The sequence below is a fragment of the Rhinolophus hipposideros genome (assembly GCF_964194185.1).
Source record: "Rhinolophus hipposideros genome assembly, chromosome: 16".
Taxonomy (NCBI): Eukaryota; Metazoa; Chordata; class Mammalia; order Chiroptera; family Rhinolophidae; genus Rhinolophus; species Rhinolophus hipposideros.
The window spans coordinates 38,835,601-38,851,579 of NC_138062.1; the positions used below are offsets into that span (position 1 = coordinate 38,835,601).

Genomic DNA, 15,979 nt, shown 5'->3' on the forward strand with positions numbered 1-15,979 from the left:
ACAAGGGATTTAAAGGTGTCACTGCTGGGGTTTAAAGGTTGGGTGAGCATCAGGACAGTTGTGACAACTCACAAGGGACAGTTTCTAGGGTTTAAATATTAGGATGAAAAGAACATTCATCTACTCATTTATTCGTTTTGTAACTAACATCTAGTGAGCGCCTACCATGTTCCAGGCCCTGTCTCTAATGCTGGTGACAACACACGCAACAGACAAAATCTCCATGTTCTCATGGAGCTTATGTTAAAGGAGCACACAGGAGATGTTCATACATCATGGTGGTGTGTGTGTGGGGTGTCTCCAAGGGTCTTTATTCCAAGTGGTGAAAGCTGAAGAGAGAAACTGCATGGTAACGCGGGGACATCTGATGGCCTAGTTGCAGTGGATCAGCACGAGGTCTGGAGGGAGGGAGGAGTCAGAGGGGGGCAAGGGATTAAGTGAATGTGACCCTGGGCCCACACAGCTGTACCCCATCTGCCATGGAGCAGGTAACTAGAAGCATCAGCCACAGTCACCAGGGCACAGAGTCCATTGACTCCCCCCGCCCCAAAATTCTGGACAGCTCTGGACAGGGTAACTGGGGGCCTGGCATGGAGGGGTCAAGACCCTGAGTCAACCTCTGCCAGGGCTGGGGTAGAGACAGAGGGCTGGCCCATGAGGCTCCTTAGCCTAGCTCTGAGAACCTTCCTGGAGGGGATCCTTCCTCACGTGGACAGTTTCAGCAGTGTCCTCCCCATGCTACTAGCTCCCCGCCCCCACAGGAGCGAAGAGCAGGGGTGGGAGTGGTGTGGAGAATATCCACCCTCACCCAGCTGATTCATGGAGTGAGGTTGATTTTGATTTTCTCCTTGGAGAGCAGTTTGTACCGCCTGAGGGCGCTCATGGCCAGGAAGAGGAGGATGGATGGGCACCTGGGGACGAGGGCAGCGAGCGGAGTGAAGGAGGAAAAGGGAGTTAGGCCCAGGCCCTCAGATCCCGCCCCGCACTACCTGGAGGCATTTGCGTGACTCCAAGGTGCTTCTGAGCCCACGTGAGACTGTGGAACACGCGCTGGCTGAGCGCTGTCATGCAGGGTGTCATGCGGGGTCTCTGGTCCCGCTCCCCACATTAGAACGCAGGATATGGTGAGGCCAAAAAGGAACACACACAGAGCCATAATTGGAGAGTCATACCACTATATTCTTCCCGGCTGCTGGGACGGATACATAGGAAGTAGGAGCCACACTATCCGCAACCTGCCGTCCACTTCTCTCTGCCAACCAAACTCACTTGCTAGCTGCAATCCTCCATGCTGACTGCAATCCGCTCTTGCCAGCTCAGCCACCATCTTCTTGCTAGCCCCCATTTGCTGCTAGAGTAGCCACAGCAGTTATATTAGTGGCCATTCGCTCACTGGTCACAGCTGACGGCCAACTAGCCACAGCTGATGGCCAGCCAATCACAGTTGATGGCCATTTACTACCTGAGCCAGCACCTTTCCACGTGAGGGTGAGAGCCTGGAAACTGCACTCCTGGCTCTGTCCCCACAGCACCCAGAAACTGATCTTGCGCAAGAGGAAGTCAGGAGGCTGAACCACGGAAGAGGGGGGACCATAGGGATGGGTATGTGTAGTCGTTGCGCTGCAGCCACGTCCACGCTCCGGGTACCTCCTATGTCCGACTGCCCAGCTCCTATAGTCAGCGGGGCGGATGCCAGATACACCATCTCTACTGTCGCCCTGCCGGGGGGTAAAGGGATTATCCGGTGATCATGGACATGCTGCACAGAGGGGAGACGTATAAATACAGGGACCCAGACACTACATTTTTGACACGTTTGGGGATACTTGCACCCTTAATATTTCATTCCCACATTTCACGTAGGTAAACGGACCGCTAACTGGATTCACGGCCGTCACCAAGTCCAGCCTCCCAACCCGGAAACGATCCTGTCACTCCTTCCCCGGCCATACTCTTCAATTCGTTTGGTCAGCGATGTGGCTTGCCTTGTTGGGGGGAGGGGCCTAGTTCGTTACTAAGCGGTACCAGGGTCATCTGCCTTCCTATTGGTGATCATCCCTTTTGGGCGGGACTTCTTTAAACCGGCGTTCTTGATTTGCTGTGTCCTTGGTGGTCCGTGACCTGGAAGCTCTCCGGGCAACATGGCGGCGCCCAGCGGCAAGAGGCAGCTGGCTGGGATTCCGCGGCCACCCGTGTGAGTAGGTAGGTCGCGCGTGGGGAGGCGAGCGCGAACTGCAGGACCCCGGGGAGTCCCATTCTGGACCGGCAGCGCGGAAGGGCGGGCCCGGAGGGACCTGGCTGCAGAGCCAGGGCACCATGACCTTTTAGGGTGCCGGGCTGGGACATGCGGGGAAAAGCCTCCCTCTGTGCACCCGCCTCTTCCTGTCCTTAATTGCCCATTTTGCGGATGAGATAGCTGAGGCTCAGAGTGGTTAAGGGCCCCTCCCGAGGTCACGCCGCAGGTCGGCAGCTAGGCTGGTATTCAAACCCGCATTTGCCCGTTTCTCCCAAGAAGCCCAGAATCCTGGCAGCCCGTCTCAAAGCTGCTGTAGGTACACCCGGCTATGGGATTCAGATTTATGGATTATAGACGCTTTGTAGAAGTTTAGCTCTTCTTCGCATTACACCGATACTTGTTAGGTACCTATCATTTACCAGGCACTGTTCTGGGTGCTGGAGACACAGCAATGAGGAGGTCAGACAAAAATCCGTCATCTCCTGGGGGCGGAGGGAGGGGGCAGACATTGAACAAGTCAGAAAGAAAGAGAACAGATGATTTCAGATGCTAGTAGGGGCTAAAATGCATTTATCAGAGTGATGGAGGCTTTAGATAGGAAGTGTGGCAGCAGCGGTTAGGGAAGCCTCTACTTTGAATATAAACTTGAATGATCAGAGACACCTGTGGACTGATAGGGGAAGAAATTTCCAAACAGAAGGAAAAGCAAGTGCAAAGGCTCTGAGACTATAATAAACGTAGCTTGTTTAAGATAGAGGTAGCTGGAGCTGTCAGTGGTAAGGGTTGAGTTTGGAAGGGTAGACCCTGTCTGATTTTATCTTAAGTATGATATATCATTAGCAATTTTAGGCAGAGAATGCTGAATATAGTTCACGTTTTAAAAAGCTTCCTTTGGCCCAGGTTGGGAGAGCTGACTGGAGACAAGTAAGGAAAGAAGTGGGAGGATGAGAAAGAGGTCCCTGGGGTGTTGGCTTGCAGATGGAGAGAAATGGACGCATTTGGGATGGATTTGGAAGTAGTCATCAGGACTATATGGATTGAATATGGAAATGAGGGACACAGTGGACTCAGAAGTGAATCCTAGGTTTGTGGTATGAATGAGTAGGAATGATGGTGTCATTGGCTATGATGGGGAGGAACAAGTGTAAGCAGGGATACCAGTTTGGAGCAAATTAAGTTTGAGATGGCTGAGTATACACCAAAGTGCAATTAGGTATGGAGGCCGCTGCTCACAACTGGCGATAAACATTTCGATTCATCTGCACATAGATCGTCATTTCTCATGCTTTAACACACATAGAAGAAACTTGGACTGTAGTTAAAATGCAGATTCTGTTTCAGTAGGTCTGGGTTAGGGCTGAGATTTTGCATTTCTAATAAACTCCCAGATGATGATGCCAATGTAGCTTGTCCCTGGAACACACTTTGAGCAGTGAATGTTTCAATTAAGGTTTTAATCTTAGCTGTGTATGAGAGTCACTGGCGTGTGCTAAAATGCTGGTGCCTGGGCCCTGCCTCTTGATATTCTGATTTAATATGTCGGGAGTATGGCCTGGGCATGGCAATTTTTTAAAGTTCCCTAGATGACTCTAACATGAACTGCCCACAGGAATACAAAGAACAGAGGAACAAGTTGAATGACACCTCAGAGTAGTAAACAGACAAATTTAGAATGTAGTACTCTTTGTAGCCCTCTTACTTAAAGTGTGGTCTCTAAGTAAGATCAGTAGCATAAGCATCACTCAGAAGTGTGTTAGATGTGCAGGAGTCTGGCTTCACGCCAGAGCTGCTGAATTAGAATTAGCATTTTAACAAGATCCGGGTGATTCGTCCGCACATTCAAGTTTGCAAACATTGTAAACTGTAGAGAAGGAAGTGGGTCTTGCTGATTAGCTGAGAAACAGGCCTGGGTGCTAGGAAGAAAATCAAGATTGTCAAGAAGATGGCAGGAGGGCCTCACCCATGCCACATGCTACTGAGAACTCAAGCAAAATGAGGCCTGAGAAATAATCACACTGGCTTTGGTAAGTTTAGAACACACAGGGACCTTTAATGGTAGTGTTAGTGGAGTGGTTAGTGCAGCAGCCAAGTTGGAGTGAGTAGAACACAGTATGTAGACACCTCTAAGGAAAAGCTTTGCTGTAAAGGGAGCAAGATGTGGAGCAGAGGCTGAAGGGAGACTTCAGGTCAAGATGAGAGATGCTAGAGAAAGTTTAAATAGTGATCGGAATAATCTAAACATTTCCCAATTCATTGGATGAGGCCAGCATTACCCTGATACCAAACCAGACACTAAGAGAAAACTACAGATCAATATCTCTTACGAATATGGATGTAAATATCCTCAACAAAATACTAGCAAACCAAATTTTAGCAACATGTAAAAAAGGATTGTATACCATGATCAAGTGGAATTTATCCCAGAAACGCAAGGTTAGTTTAAAATCTGAAAATCAGTTAATAAAATATACCATAATAATGGAATAAAGAACAAAAACCACATGATTAATTCAATAGATACAACAAAAAGCATTTGACAAAATCCAATACACTCAGTATGTAGGTATAGAAGGGAATTTCCTCAACCTGATAAAGGGCATCTATGAAAAACCATAGCTCACATCATACTTAATGATGCAAGACTGAATGCTTTCTCCCTGTGATCAGGAACAAGACAAGGAAGTGGCTCTTGCCACTTCTATTCAGTGTTGTACTAAAGGTTCCAGCCAGGGCACTTGGGCAAGAAAAAGAAATAAAAGTCATCCAGATTGGAAAGGAAGAAGTAAATCTATCTCTATTTGCAGATGACATGATCTTACATATAGAAAATTCTAAGGAGTCAAATAAAAATCTATTACAGCTAATAAGTGAGTTCTACATAGTTGCAGTATACAAGATCACCATGTAAAAATAAACTGTATTTCTATACACTAGCAATGAACAGTGTAGAAATAAGAAGAATACCATATATAATAGCTTCGTAAGGATTGAAATACAAATAAATTTAACAAAAAGTTAAAAGACTCGCACACTGAAAACTATAAAACATTGAGAGAAATTAAAGATCTAAATAAATGGAGCGATATCCCATATTCAAGGATCAGAAGATAATTATTAAGATACCAATATTCCCCAAATCGATCTACAGAGTCAACACAATCCCTATCAGAATGCCTCTGGCTTTTTGCAGAAATTGCTGATTCTAAAATTTATATGTAATTTCAAGGGATCCAGAAAGCCAAAACAATCTTGTAAAAGAACAGAGTTGGGGGCGGCCAGGTTTGCTCAGTGGTTAGAGCACAGTGCTCATACCACCAGGGTCACTGGTTTGATTCCCACATGGGTCAGTGAGCTGCGCCCTCCACAACTAGACTGAAGAAAAAAAACAAAAAAAAATACAGAAAAAGAACAGAGCTGGAGGACTTGTATACTTCCTGATTTTAAAACTTACAAAACTACAAAAATCAATACAGTGTAGTACTGGCCTAAGACTCAACGTACAGATCAATGGAATAGAATTGAGAGCCCAGAAATAAATCCTTACATTTATGGTCAACTGATTTTCAGCAAGAGTGCTGAGAAATAACATGGGGAAAAGAATAGTTTCTTCAACAGATAGTACTAGGACAACTGGATATCCACATGAGGGGAACTCTTTCCTCACACCATACATAAAAATTAATTCAAAGTGGATCATAGGCTTAAATGTAAGAGCTAAAACTCATAGAAGAAAACAGGAGTAAATTTTCATGACCTTGTGCTCAGCAATGGTTTTTCAGATACAACATCAAAAGCAGAGCTATAAAAGAAAGACACATAAATAGGACTTCATCAGAATTGTGCTGCAGTGGTAACATCAAGGAAGTGCAAAGACAACCCAAACAATAGGAGAAAATCATTTGTAAATCATAAGGGTCTAGTATCTAGGATATATAAAGAACTCTTACAACTCAATAAAAAGAGAAGCCAATTTAAAAAATGGACAAAGGGTCTAAATAGACATTTCTCTAATGATGGTGCATAATGGCCACATAAGCACACGAAAAGATGCTTAACATCATTAATCATTAGGGAAATGCAAATCCAAATCACAAGGAGATACTACTTCTCATTCCTTAAGACGTCTGTAATAAAAACGATAGACAATAATAAGTATTGGCAAGGATGTGGAGAAATTGGAACCTTTATACATTGCTGGTGGGAATGTAAAATGGTGCAGCTGCCTTGGGAAACAGCGCCAGGGGCTCCTCAAAATGCTAAACATAGCATTACCATATATCCCAGCAATATGACTTATAAGTCTATAACCAAGAAAATGTAAATACATGTTCACACAAAAACTTCTACATGAGTGTTCATAGCAGCATTACTCATAATAGTAAAGAAGTGGGAACAACCCAAATGAGTATCAATTGATGGACGGAAAAATAAAACATTATATCCATACAATGGAATATTTTTGGCAATTAAAAGGAATGAAGTCTGATACATTCTAAAAAATGATAAACCTTGAAACATGCTTAGTGAAAGATGCTAGCCACAAAAGAACACATATCATATGATTCCATTTATATGAAATACCCAGAGTAAGCAAATTTATAGAAATAGTAGATTACCGGCAGCCCAGGGTTGAGGATGAGGGGAAATGAGAATGACAGCTAATGGGTCTAGGTTCTAAAATTAGATTACAGTGATGGTTGCACAACTCTCTGAATGTACTAAAAAAGAAAACGTTGAGTTTCACAGTTTAAAAGGGTGAACTGTATGGTACATGAATAAAGTTGTTAAAAAAAAAATGAATGAATCAGTAGGGAGGGGGACCATTGCTGGAGCAAATTCCTCTAGATACTGAAGGCTCTGGCCCAGCAGAACAGGGACTCTTGATTGTAACAGTCATTTAAGCTCCATCTTATGGATGAGGAAACCAGTGGGCTGGTGAGTTAGCCATTAAGTCTGCAACATATTTCCTGCCTAAGCAGGTGGGGTGCCAGGCTGATGCTGTCTCTTCTCTCTTGTCCAGGTGGTTGTCCAACAGAGAGAGGCATGAGCTGGGCCCAAGCCATCCTGCTGGCCCGGGGCCTGTCTCGGGCCTGGGGAGGCATCTGTGGCGCTGCCCTCACGGGAGCCCCCTTCTCTCAGGTAACTGCCAGCCAAGCAATCATCAGGGTGGAGGGAGGCAGACAGGCAAGCCTGGGATCTGCTTCCAAGCCCTTCATAATCCACCCAGTGAAGCCAGCTCTGCAGGATCTGGGCTGGTCTGTTTGCTCTAAGGGCCAATTGAATATCTCTTATTCATTTTAAAAAGTGCAGGTGCCCATATGTCTGAGGGGTTTGAAATTGAAACTAAGCATGTACTCGTATGAGATGAGTAGGTGGTGACTGTGGTATCTCCTACGTCCACTTGTGAAGATGTGGGCAGAAAATTGAACTTCAACCCCTTACCCAAAGTGACCAGATGGCCCAAACCAAACAACAGCCATAGATTGCAACAACAGTGATGATGGTGGTGGTAATAGCTCCCTTATGAGCCCTTCCTCTGTGCCAGGCCCTGTGCTATGCATTTCATTTACATTGTCTCCTTTGTGGGGTCTCCCCTTATTTTGGGGATTCTAGAGCATCGTTTCCGAGTTTTGCCTTATGCACACACCACCTGTAGTATTAGTTGCCTACACTTTCACTTTAAATGAATGCTTTTTTATTTATTTTTTTTGACATTACCCTATCTAAGCAGGACTTCCGGATGGCAGCAGAGCAGAAACTCTAATCCCAGCTCTGCTGCTCTGCAGCTATGTGACACCAGGCATCCTACTTTACCCCTCTGCCTCAGTTTTTCATCTGTAAAATGGGTACAGTAAGTGCTCAGCAATGACTGAAACATAAGAATACGCAGTATATTAGTTGTTATTAGCTGTATATTTTAAAAGATGCCTTATGTATAACCATTCTAATTTAAACATTCAGTTTAAATTAAGAAATTTGTTAGTGTACCATCTAGACTAGGGGTTGGCACACTTTTTCATAAAGAGCCAGATAGTAAATATTTTTGCTTCACAAGCCACATGCTCTGTCACAACTATTGAACTCTGCTTCTGTAGCACAATGCAACCCTACACCAAACCAATGAATGAGCATGGCTGTGTTCCAATAAAACTTTATTAACGAACACAGGCACTTGCTGGATTTGTCCACAGGCAGTGGTTTGCCTACTTTTGTTCTGCTCTATCTGCTCCCAGCAGCATGCACTCCCCACTCTGGAAATAAGATTTCTCTTTAACCCAAGGGAGATGCCGTCGTAACAGATGGAGAAACTGAGGCCTGAGCAATAAAGTGGGATGTGGGTGTCACCTGGCAGAGGACAGTCAAACTGAGACTCTTGCTGACTCCAACATCTGTATTTTCTTTTTTTATCTCAGTTTTTGAAATTTACCTTTTGAAGAGGTGCTACAGTTAGTTACAGTGGGCAATATTCAAGTGGTTCAAAATTCAGAAAGTTCTGAGGCTACGTCATGACAGGGGTCTGTCCTCCCATCTGGCCACCACTTAGCTCCCCACCTAGAAGCAAGAGATGTTACCCACTTATTGTATTTCCTCCCAGCGATACTTCACAGAAGCAAAAAATATATGTACACACAGTCAATTCTCATTATTCGCTGTAGTTATGGTCTGTAAAGTTGCCACATATACTGAATTGTGATTATTAGACCTTTACTCCCAAGGGAAATACGGGGTGGGGTTCCTGCGAGCTTCTGGTCACATTTTCTTCAACCAACCAATACATAACATTGTAAGTGTGTTTCTGTTTAAAGACAACTTATTTAATATATTGTTGATTCATTAACATTGAACTCACAGCTAACAGCACTATAACTATAACTATAACTATATAACTCATGTCTGAACGAAACGTGTCTACCACGTGCATGTTACCGTAAGCAACAGCCTTCCTGCACACAGGAACACTAGGCAGCACTCTGCATCACACCCGGGGGGTATTTTCAACAGCAGAATCGCCAACAAAAAGATGTGACAGGCATGCACTAAATAAACCTCTAAAAGGACAGTTATTGACAGGATAAGAGACCAGAAACAAGAAGGCAGAGCAACCTCCACTGGGTTGGAGGGGCTCAACCACACATGTCTGTGAATGACCGGGAAAGTGCCATGAGAGTATTGATTTGGGGATTACAAATGAATTTTAGCAAGTGGGCAAATTTGCAAATATGGAATCCGCAAGTAATGAGGATCTACTGTATATAAGTGGGTTTTTTTTATACATACGGGAACCTACTCTACAGTTTTACACCTGCTGTTTTCCATTTAACAATATGCCTCCAAGCTCACATGAGACCGCCTCAGTGTGTCTTACAGCAGAAGGTGCTCTTGTCCAAGTTCATGACCATATGCATTATCATCTCCTTGCTGATGCATTTGGAGGCCATTTCCACTGACACAGCGGATGCACAAAAGTCACTTAGTGCAGGTGTATTCAGAGCTGTCAGATTTAAATGCCAGATGCAGGATTGCTGTGACAGAGGGTGTGTGTTTTTCCTCATAGTGGATATTACCAAATTGCCTCCGTGGAGGTTTTACCATTGTTTTCTCATCTGTGATGGTGCCTGATCTTGGGTTTGTAACCACAGCACACTTTCTCAGAGGCCCTTAGGGATGCCCATTGGCACCTTTCCCAGGAAAGAGCCAGTCCGGCAGTCCCCTGGGGCACTGGGGTGCCAGATTCCAGCAGTGGTTCTCTGTCCCCAGCTGCCCCCCCAGAGCCCAAGGGGCCTCCACGGCAGCTCAGCCACCCACAACTCTGACTCATCCCTGGTCCCACGCCCACCTGAGCCCCTGCGGAAACCTGCCAAGGCCCTGGCACTCCACGAGGAGCTGTTTAGGCAGACGCCAGCTGGGGCACGGGACAAGGCCAGCTTTGTGCGCGCCGTGCAGAACTTCGGGCAGCACAATGTGCACAAACGGGGCCACGTGGACTTCATCTACCTGGCGCTGCGCAAGATGAAGGAGTATGGTGTCGAGCGGGACCTGGCCGTCTACAACATGCTGCTCGACATCTTCCCCAAGGAGGTCTTCCGACCTCGCAACATCTTCCAGAAAATCTTCATCCACTACCCCCGGCAGCAGGAGTGTGGGATTGCTGTCCTGGAGCAGATGGAGAACCACGGTGAGACCAGCAGGCTTGGGGCAGGGGAGTGGCTGTCTCCCCGTCCCGTGTCAGGGCCCCTCCATTGCTCCATGGCTCTGACTCCTCTCGGTCTGTCTGGCCTGTTCCCCCTCCCCCTCTTTCTCAATCTCTCTTTCTATCTTTTATATCTTTTCTCTCTCCCTCTGTCTTTTCTTTAAATTCTCTTGGACTCCCTCCTCCCTCTCTACCATCAATTCCCTGACTTCCATTCTCCCTGTCTCTGGTTCTTTACATCTGGCCCTCCCATGATTCTCTCTTGGTCCTGGTCCCTTCCACTGGTCTCTGTCCCGCATCTTCCCTCTCTGCCCCCTCACTGAGGTTCTGCCACCATCCACCCGGTACAGGGCTGATGCCCAACAAGGAGACGGAGTTTCTGCTGATTCAGATATTTGGGCGCAAAAGCTATCCCATGCTCAAGTTCGTGCGCATGCAGCTGTGGTTCTCCCGTTTCAAGAACATCAACCCCTTCCCGGTGCCCCGGGACCTCCCCCAGGACCCTGTGGACCTGGCCAGGTTGGGCCTGCGGCACATGGAGCCTGATCTCAGCGCCAGGGTCACCGTCTACCAGGTATGCACCCATCCACACCCTTGGCCACCACCCTGGCCTGGGCCCCCCTTCAGTCAGCCCAACAGGCCATGATTCCAGGCCGAAGCCTCTGCTAGATTCCCATGGCTCTCACTCCTTATTGCAGCTTGACCCCTGACCTCTGCTCCTGCCTCTCACCCCACACACACTATAATCCAGGCATCTGCCTGCCTTTCTCTTCCTTGAGTGATCTGTGCCAGTTCCCTCCAAAGGCCTTTACACTTTGCGCCCACTGTTCCCTCAGCCAGAAACACTCTTCCCCAGGGACTTAACGTTCTTCTAGTCTCAGCACCATCATCCCTTCCTCAGGTCCCACTTCCTGACCACTGCTTCCCTGTACTGAGCATGGTTGTTCATTTACTGTGACTCTGTTTTCCCTGTGTCACCCAAGGCCCAACATGGGATCTGACACAAAGATGACACTCAGCAGTTGTTTGTTGAATGACTGAATGAAATATTCCTTATCTCCCATGTCCTGGGGGCCCACTCATGCCAGGCCACGGGGGATCCAAAGAAAGCCCCTCACAGCACTTGTCTGGTCATGGAGGCTGACACTGGATGACAGACAATTTCCCTCAGAGGCACTGGTTCTGAGATGGAGAAGCCTGGAGGCTGTGGTAGCCCAGAAGGGGCAGGGAGCAGGGAGGGCTTTCTGGAGGAGGTGAAGGTAAACTGGGCTCAGGCAGGACAGGAGGGGCGAGGAGTGTATTCCAGGGAGGAAGCAGCATGTGCCAAGACTTGGAGGGTTAAAGGAGATACTGAAAGAGCTTCCTTTGGTGCAGGAGGTCGGGGTGGGGGAGAAGAGGCATGGAGGATGATGGTTTTTGAATCTCTTGGTGAGGAGAGCCAAGAGGAGGGATGGGGTGGAAGTCAACTTTCTGGAAGGAGCTGCCATTTTGAAAGTGCTCGCTAGTGGCTGTGTGGCTGATGTTGGATGGTGGGGGAGAGGGCAGAGAAGCTAGGATAGTGCTGTCCAGGTGAGAGAAGACAGAGACTTGGCCTTGAGTGTAGCAACATGTTGCAGGGTAGTTTTTAACACGTTTCTTCCTTGTTTTAAAGTAATGCATTAAAAAGCCAAACAGTACATAAGAACAAACAGTGAAGAGTTCTCTCCACTCCTGCCCCTTCAGCCCTGTCTCCTCCAGAAGTAATCACTTATATGTCTCTTCCAGAAAGATTCTATGCGTTTGCAAGCAAATGCACTTTTTTTTTTTTTGGCACATATATCCTTTGTGTTTAGTCTTATTTTTCCCCACCTCATGAAAAATACAGAAAGGTTAAAAGCATGGTAAAATGATCACTGACACTACCTAGTTTTAGAAGGGAAACAATCCATCAAGAGCGAGTTGTGCCTGTAGACTGTGGCACCTCAGTCAAAGATGGGTGAAAAGAACAAGTGAAAGGGTGAAGTATGTCACCCTTTATTTATACCTTATTTGTTAATGTAGGTATTAGTCAGCTACCATCAGTGTGAGAAGGGAGGGGAAATAAAAGTACATATATCTACTTGCCTATTTTCACAAAAATAAACAATGCAAAGATAAGTCAGAAATATATAGAGGGGCTGGCCGGTTAGCTCAGTTTGGGGTGGCTGGTTAGCTCAGTTGGTTAGAACATGGTGCTGATAACACCAAGGTTGCCGGTTCGATCCCCGCATGGGCCACTGTGAGCTGTGCCCTCCTTAAAAAAATAAAAGAAATATGTAGAAATCATCACCTCTAGGCAGGCAGAAATGGAGTAGAGAGAATAGGAAAGGAAGAGAGACATGGTTTTATTTAATACAAGTTGGCTTTTAAACTATGTAAATGTTTAGTGTATTAAATAAAAAGAGGAAACACCACCAAAATTAAAAACAAACAAATGAAAGTGGCTAAATATCTAATTGATAGCATAACCAATGAGGAAAAAAACTCTTCTGAATCACTGTCATTTGACTGCCCATCCTCAGTGGCTAAAGAAACAAGATCTGCAGAGAAATCCTGAATTTAACTCCACAACCTTATGGTTAGTAGTCATATCAAAACTATTTATGTATATTGACGCATAAATCCAATAAGTGCATGTATTACTGCTGATAGGAACCAAGGTTTTTAGCATGAGATATAATTATATAATCAAATGTTTAAAAAACTCCATAGTGTTAAATTTGAAATGAAAAATCAGTATAAATATATTGTCCAGTAAAAGGGCCCCAAAGCAAAACATACTTTTTCCACCTCCAAAAATATACTTTAAAAAGTGTTTCACCAATGGCAGAGCATCACACACGTTCTGTATCACGCCTTTTGCTGATTTCAGTAATACAATTGGACATCCATTCTATGTTTGTATCCATTGATCCATCTCAGTTCTTTTTAACTTGAAATGGATGATGTGTGTGCCAATAGTAGTCCACTCTCAGATGTATTGTCCACCGCATATGTACATTTTTTTAAAAATTAAATTTCATTTTTTTTAGTCATATTCAGAGTGTAAAACTAAGTAGATGCAAAAGGGTATTCCTTCCCTCCCTGTCCTCTACAGAGGCAAACACTGAGACTTGCTTCTTATGTCTCTTATGGAATATTCTGTGCATGTGGAATTCTTTTTCTTCTCTAAATTTTACAAGCACTGAGCACTTACTATGTGCCAGGCACTATTCTCAGCATCTTTAGAACTATCTCAAGTAAGTGCTGTTATTATCCCCATTTGAATTGCAGAAACTGACGCACAGGTACAGTGACTTGGCCAAGGTCACACAGCCTGTGGCAGAGCACAGATTTTAACGCAGGTGGTTGGGTGCCAACGTTCCCACTGTGTGAACATCTTAAATGTTGGTGGCTATTATGCTGAATTGGACAGAAGCAGGGAGAGGGCGGGCTTGAGTGATGTGTATGAGGCCCAGAAGAAGGGCCCAAAATGCACTGAAACCCCCCCCCTTTCCAACTTCTCTCTCCCCTGCTCCTCTGTAGGGGCAGGGGGCTGCAAGCTTCCACCCCTACTCTTCCTTGCAGATGCCTTCATCGAAAGACTCCATAGGTACAGCAGATCCCACCGAGCCACACATCGTAGGTAAGGCCCTGCGCATGGAGCAGCTAGTTTCTCACAGGGACTGCTGGGTGGACTCACAAGGGCTTCGGACTGAGCCCCTTAGCCAAGGCCCCTTGGGCATGTGTTTCTCTTACCAGGAATCCAGAGTCCCGATCAGCAGGCTGCCCTGGCCCGCCACAACCCAGCCCGGCCTATCTTCGTCGAGGGCCCTTTCTCCCTGTGGCTTCGCAACAAATGTGTTTATTACCACATCCTCAGAGCTGATTTGCTGCCCCCTGAGGAGAGGGTGAGGTCCCAAAGCATGAGTGGGGGCTGAGGGGGTGGGCTGGCACTGCCCTGAGAGCTCATGAGGGCTCAGATTCTGGATGGTGGGGGTTGGGGGTGGTGGCAGTTCCAGGTGGTGGTGAAGGGGGAGACTGTAGGTGGCTGCAAAATTCTAGGCCTCTCACCCTGCCTGCACGCCCATCGCCCCGTAGGAAGTGGAGGAGATTCCAGAGGAATGGAACCTCTACTACCCGATGCAGCTTGACTTGGACTATGGGAGGAGCGGCTGGGATGACTATCAGTTTGATATTAATGAAGGTAAAAATTGGGATGAGCAGGACTCCAAACAACACCCTGGATGCGGTGCAGCCTCGGGTCGGAGGGTGGGGTCCAGGCTGAGACCCAGCCCATTTATCACACATACCCAGCAGATACCCAAGTACACACACACACACACACACACACACACACACACACACCCCGCCCAGGGGCTCCAGGCCTGTCAGCCCTCAGTCATGGAGCACCTCTGCGCTGGCTGCCAAGCTTGACCAGGACAGGGCCAGTCGGGAAACAGGTAAGTTATATTCCTGGTGTCTCAGGGAAAGAGCACACCACCTAGTCTCAGGTGGGGCGTGGTGAGGACTTTCTGGTGGAGTCTCCAAGAACCAGGAGGCATCACAGGTGAAACATGGGATGGGCAGTCTAGGTAGAGTGCGTATCTTGTGCAAAGGTTTGGACACACAAGAAAGCCGAAAGAGAACTTAAAGCACCTGCCCTTGGAAGGTGTGTGAGCATGAGGTGTGTGTGTGTGGGAGGAGCGGGGGACTGCTCCCGTCTCCACTGCGTAAACTCTGAGGGCCTGTCTCTACCAACAGTGGAGGAAGGCCCTATCTTTGCCATGTGCATGGCGGGTGCCCATGACCAGGCCACACTGGCCAAGTGGATCCAGGGCCTGCAGGAGACCAACCCAGCCCTGGCCCAGATTCCCGTGGTCTTCCGCTTGGCAGCATCCACCGGGGAGCTCCTGGCATCCTCAGGACTAGAAGAGCCATCCCCACCACCACCCGAGGAGCAGGAAGAAGAGGAAGATGATCCACAGCGACAGCAGCGGGGCCAGAGCTGAGCCTGAGCCGTCACAAGGGCACAGGCTTGGACTGCTGTGAAAGCATGACCTTTGAATGTACAGCAAATAAATTTTTCCGGCTTTGGACTGCCTTCCCTTCCCTCCTCTCTGGCATTGTGGCATCCCTGCCCCATTAATGCCTGGCGGCACGGCTTTCCAAGGGCCCTCCAGCATCCAGGACTGACAGGTCAGACCCAGGCCTTCCCTCTGCTTTCACCTGACAGCTCCCACCCTTACCTTGTCATCTCCAACATGCACTCAAAGGCACGGAAGGAGAAGCCCCCATCCCCCAAGGTCTACAGATTCATCTGCCTCTTTCTTCCTGGGGCTGCCCTCAAACCTTCAGCCCCTCCTCCATCTCTACGAAGTTAGAAAGTTTAACAGAAAAGGAGTAAGAAATGAGCTGTTGCACGTGCGGGTTGCGCGCATGCGCACTTTTCGTGCTCGGTCTCCTTTTGGCGCCGCGAGGCAGTGAGTCCATGAGAAATTTCCCGGCGGCGCTGAAGATGCGCGCCACTTCCGGTCGGGCTCCTAACAACGGGG

The 15,979-nt window shown here is 47.2% G+C and overlaps 1 protein-coding gene across 3 annotated transcripts; it reads left to right on the forward strand.

Annotated features, from left to right (window-relative positions):
• The first annotated feature begins 1,809 nt into the window (after positions 1-1,809).
• ECSIT (ECSIT signaling integrator) lies at positions 1,810-15,548 on the forward strand. 3 transcript variants are annotated; one of them, XM_081076657.1, is made up of 9 exons: positions 2,117-2,202; positions 4,104-4,260; positions 7,257-7,375; positions 9,995-10,412; positions 10,778-11,001; positions 14,013-14,070; positions 14,187-14,335; positions 14,526-14,631; positions 15,189-15,529. In XM_081076657.1, exons 3-9 carry the CDS (start codon positions 7,280-7,282, stop codon positions 15,434-15,436), a joined length of 1,299 nt encoding a protein of 432 aa, XP_080932783.1. In that variant the 5' UTR covers positions 2,117-2,202; positions 4,104-4,260; positions 7,257-7,279; the 3' UTR covers positions 15,437-15,529. The 3 variants fall into 3 exon arrangements, with proteins under 3 accessions (XP_080932782.1, XP_080932784.1, XP_080932783.1); XM_081076656.1 differs by lacking the exon at positions 4,104-4,260 and having other exon boundaries at positions 1,810-2,202; positions 15,189-15,548; XM_081076658.1 differs by lacking the exon at positions 4,104-4,260 and having other exon boundaries at positions 2,109-2,194; positions 15,189-15,537.
• The last annotated feature ends 431 nt before the right edge of the window (positions 15,549-15,979 follow it).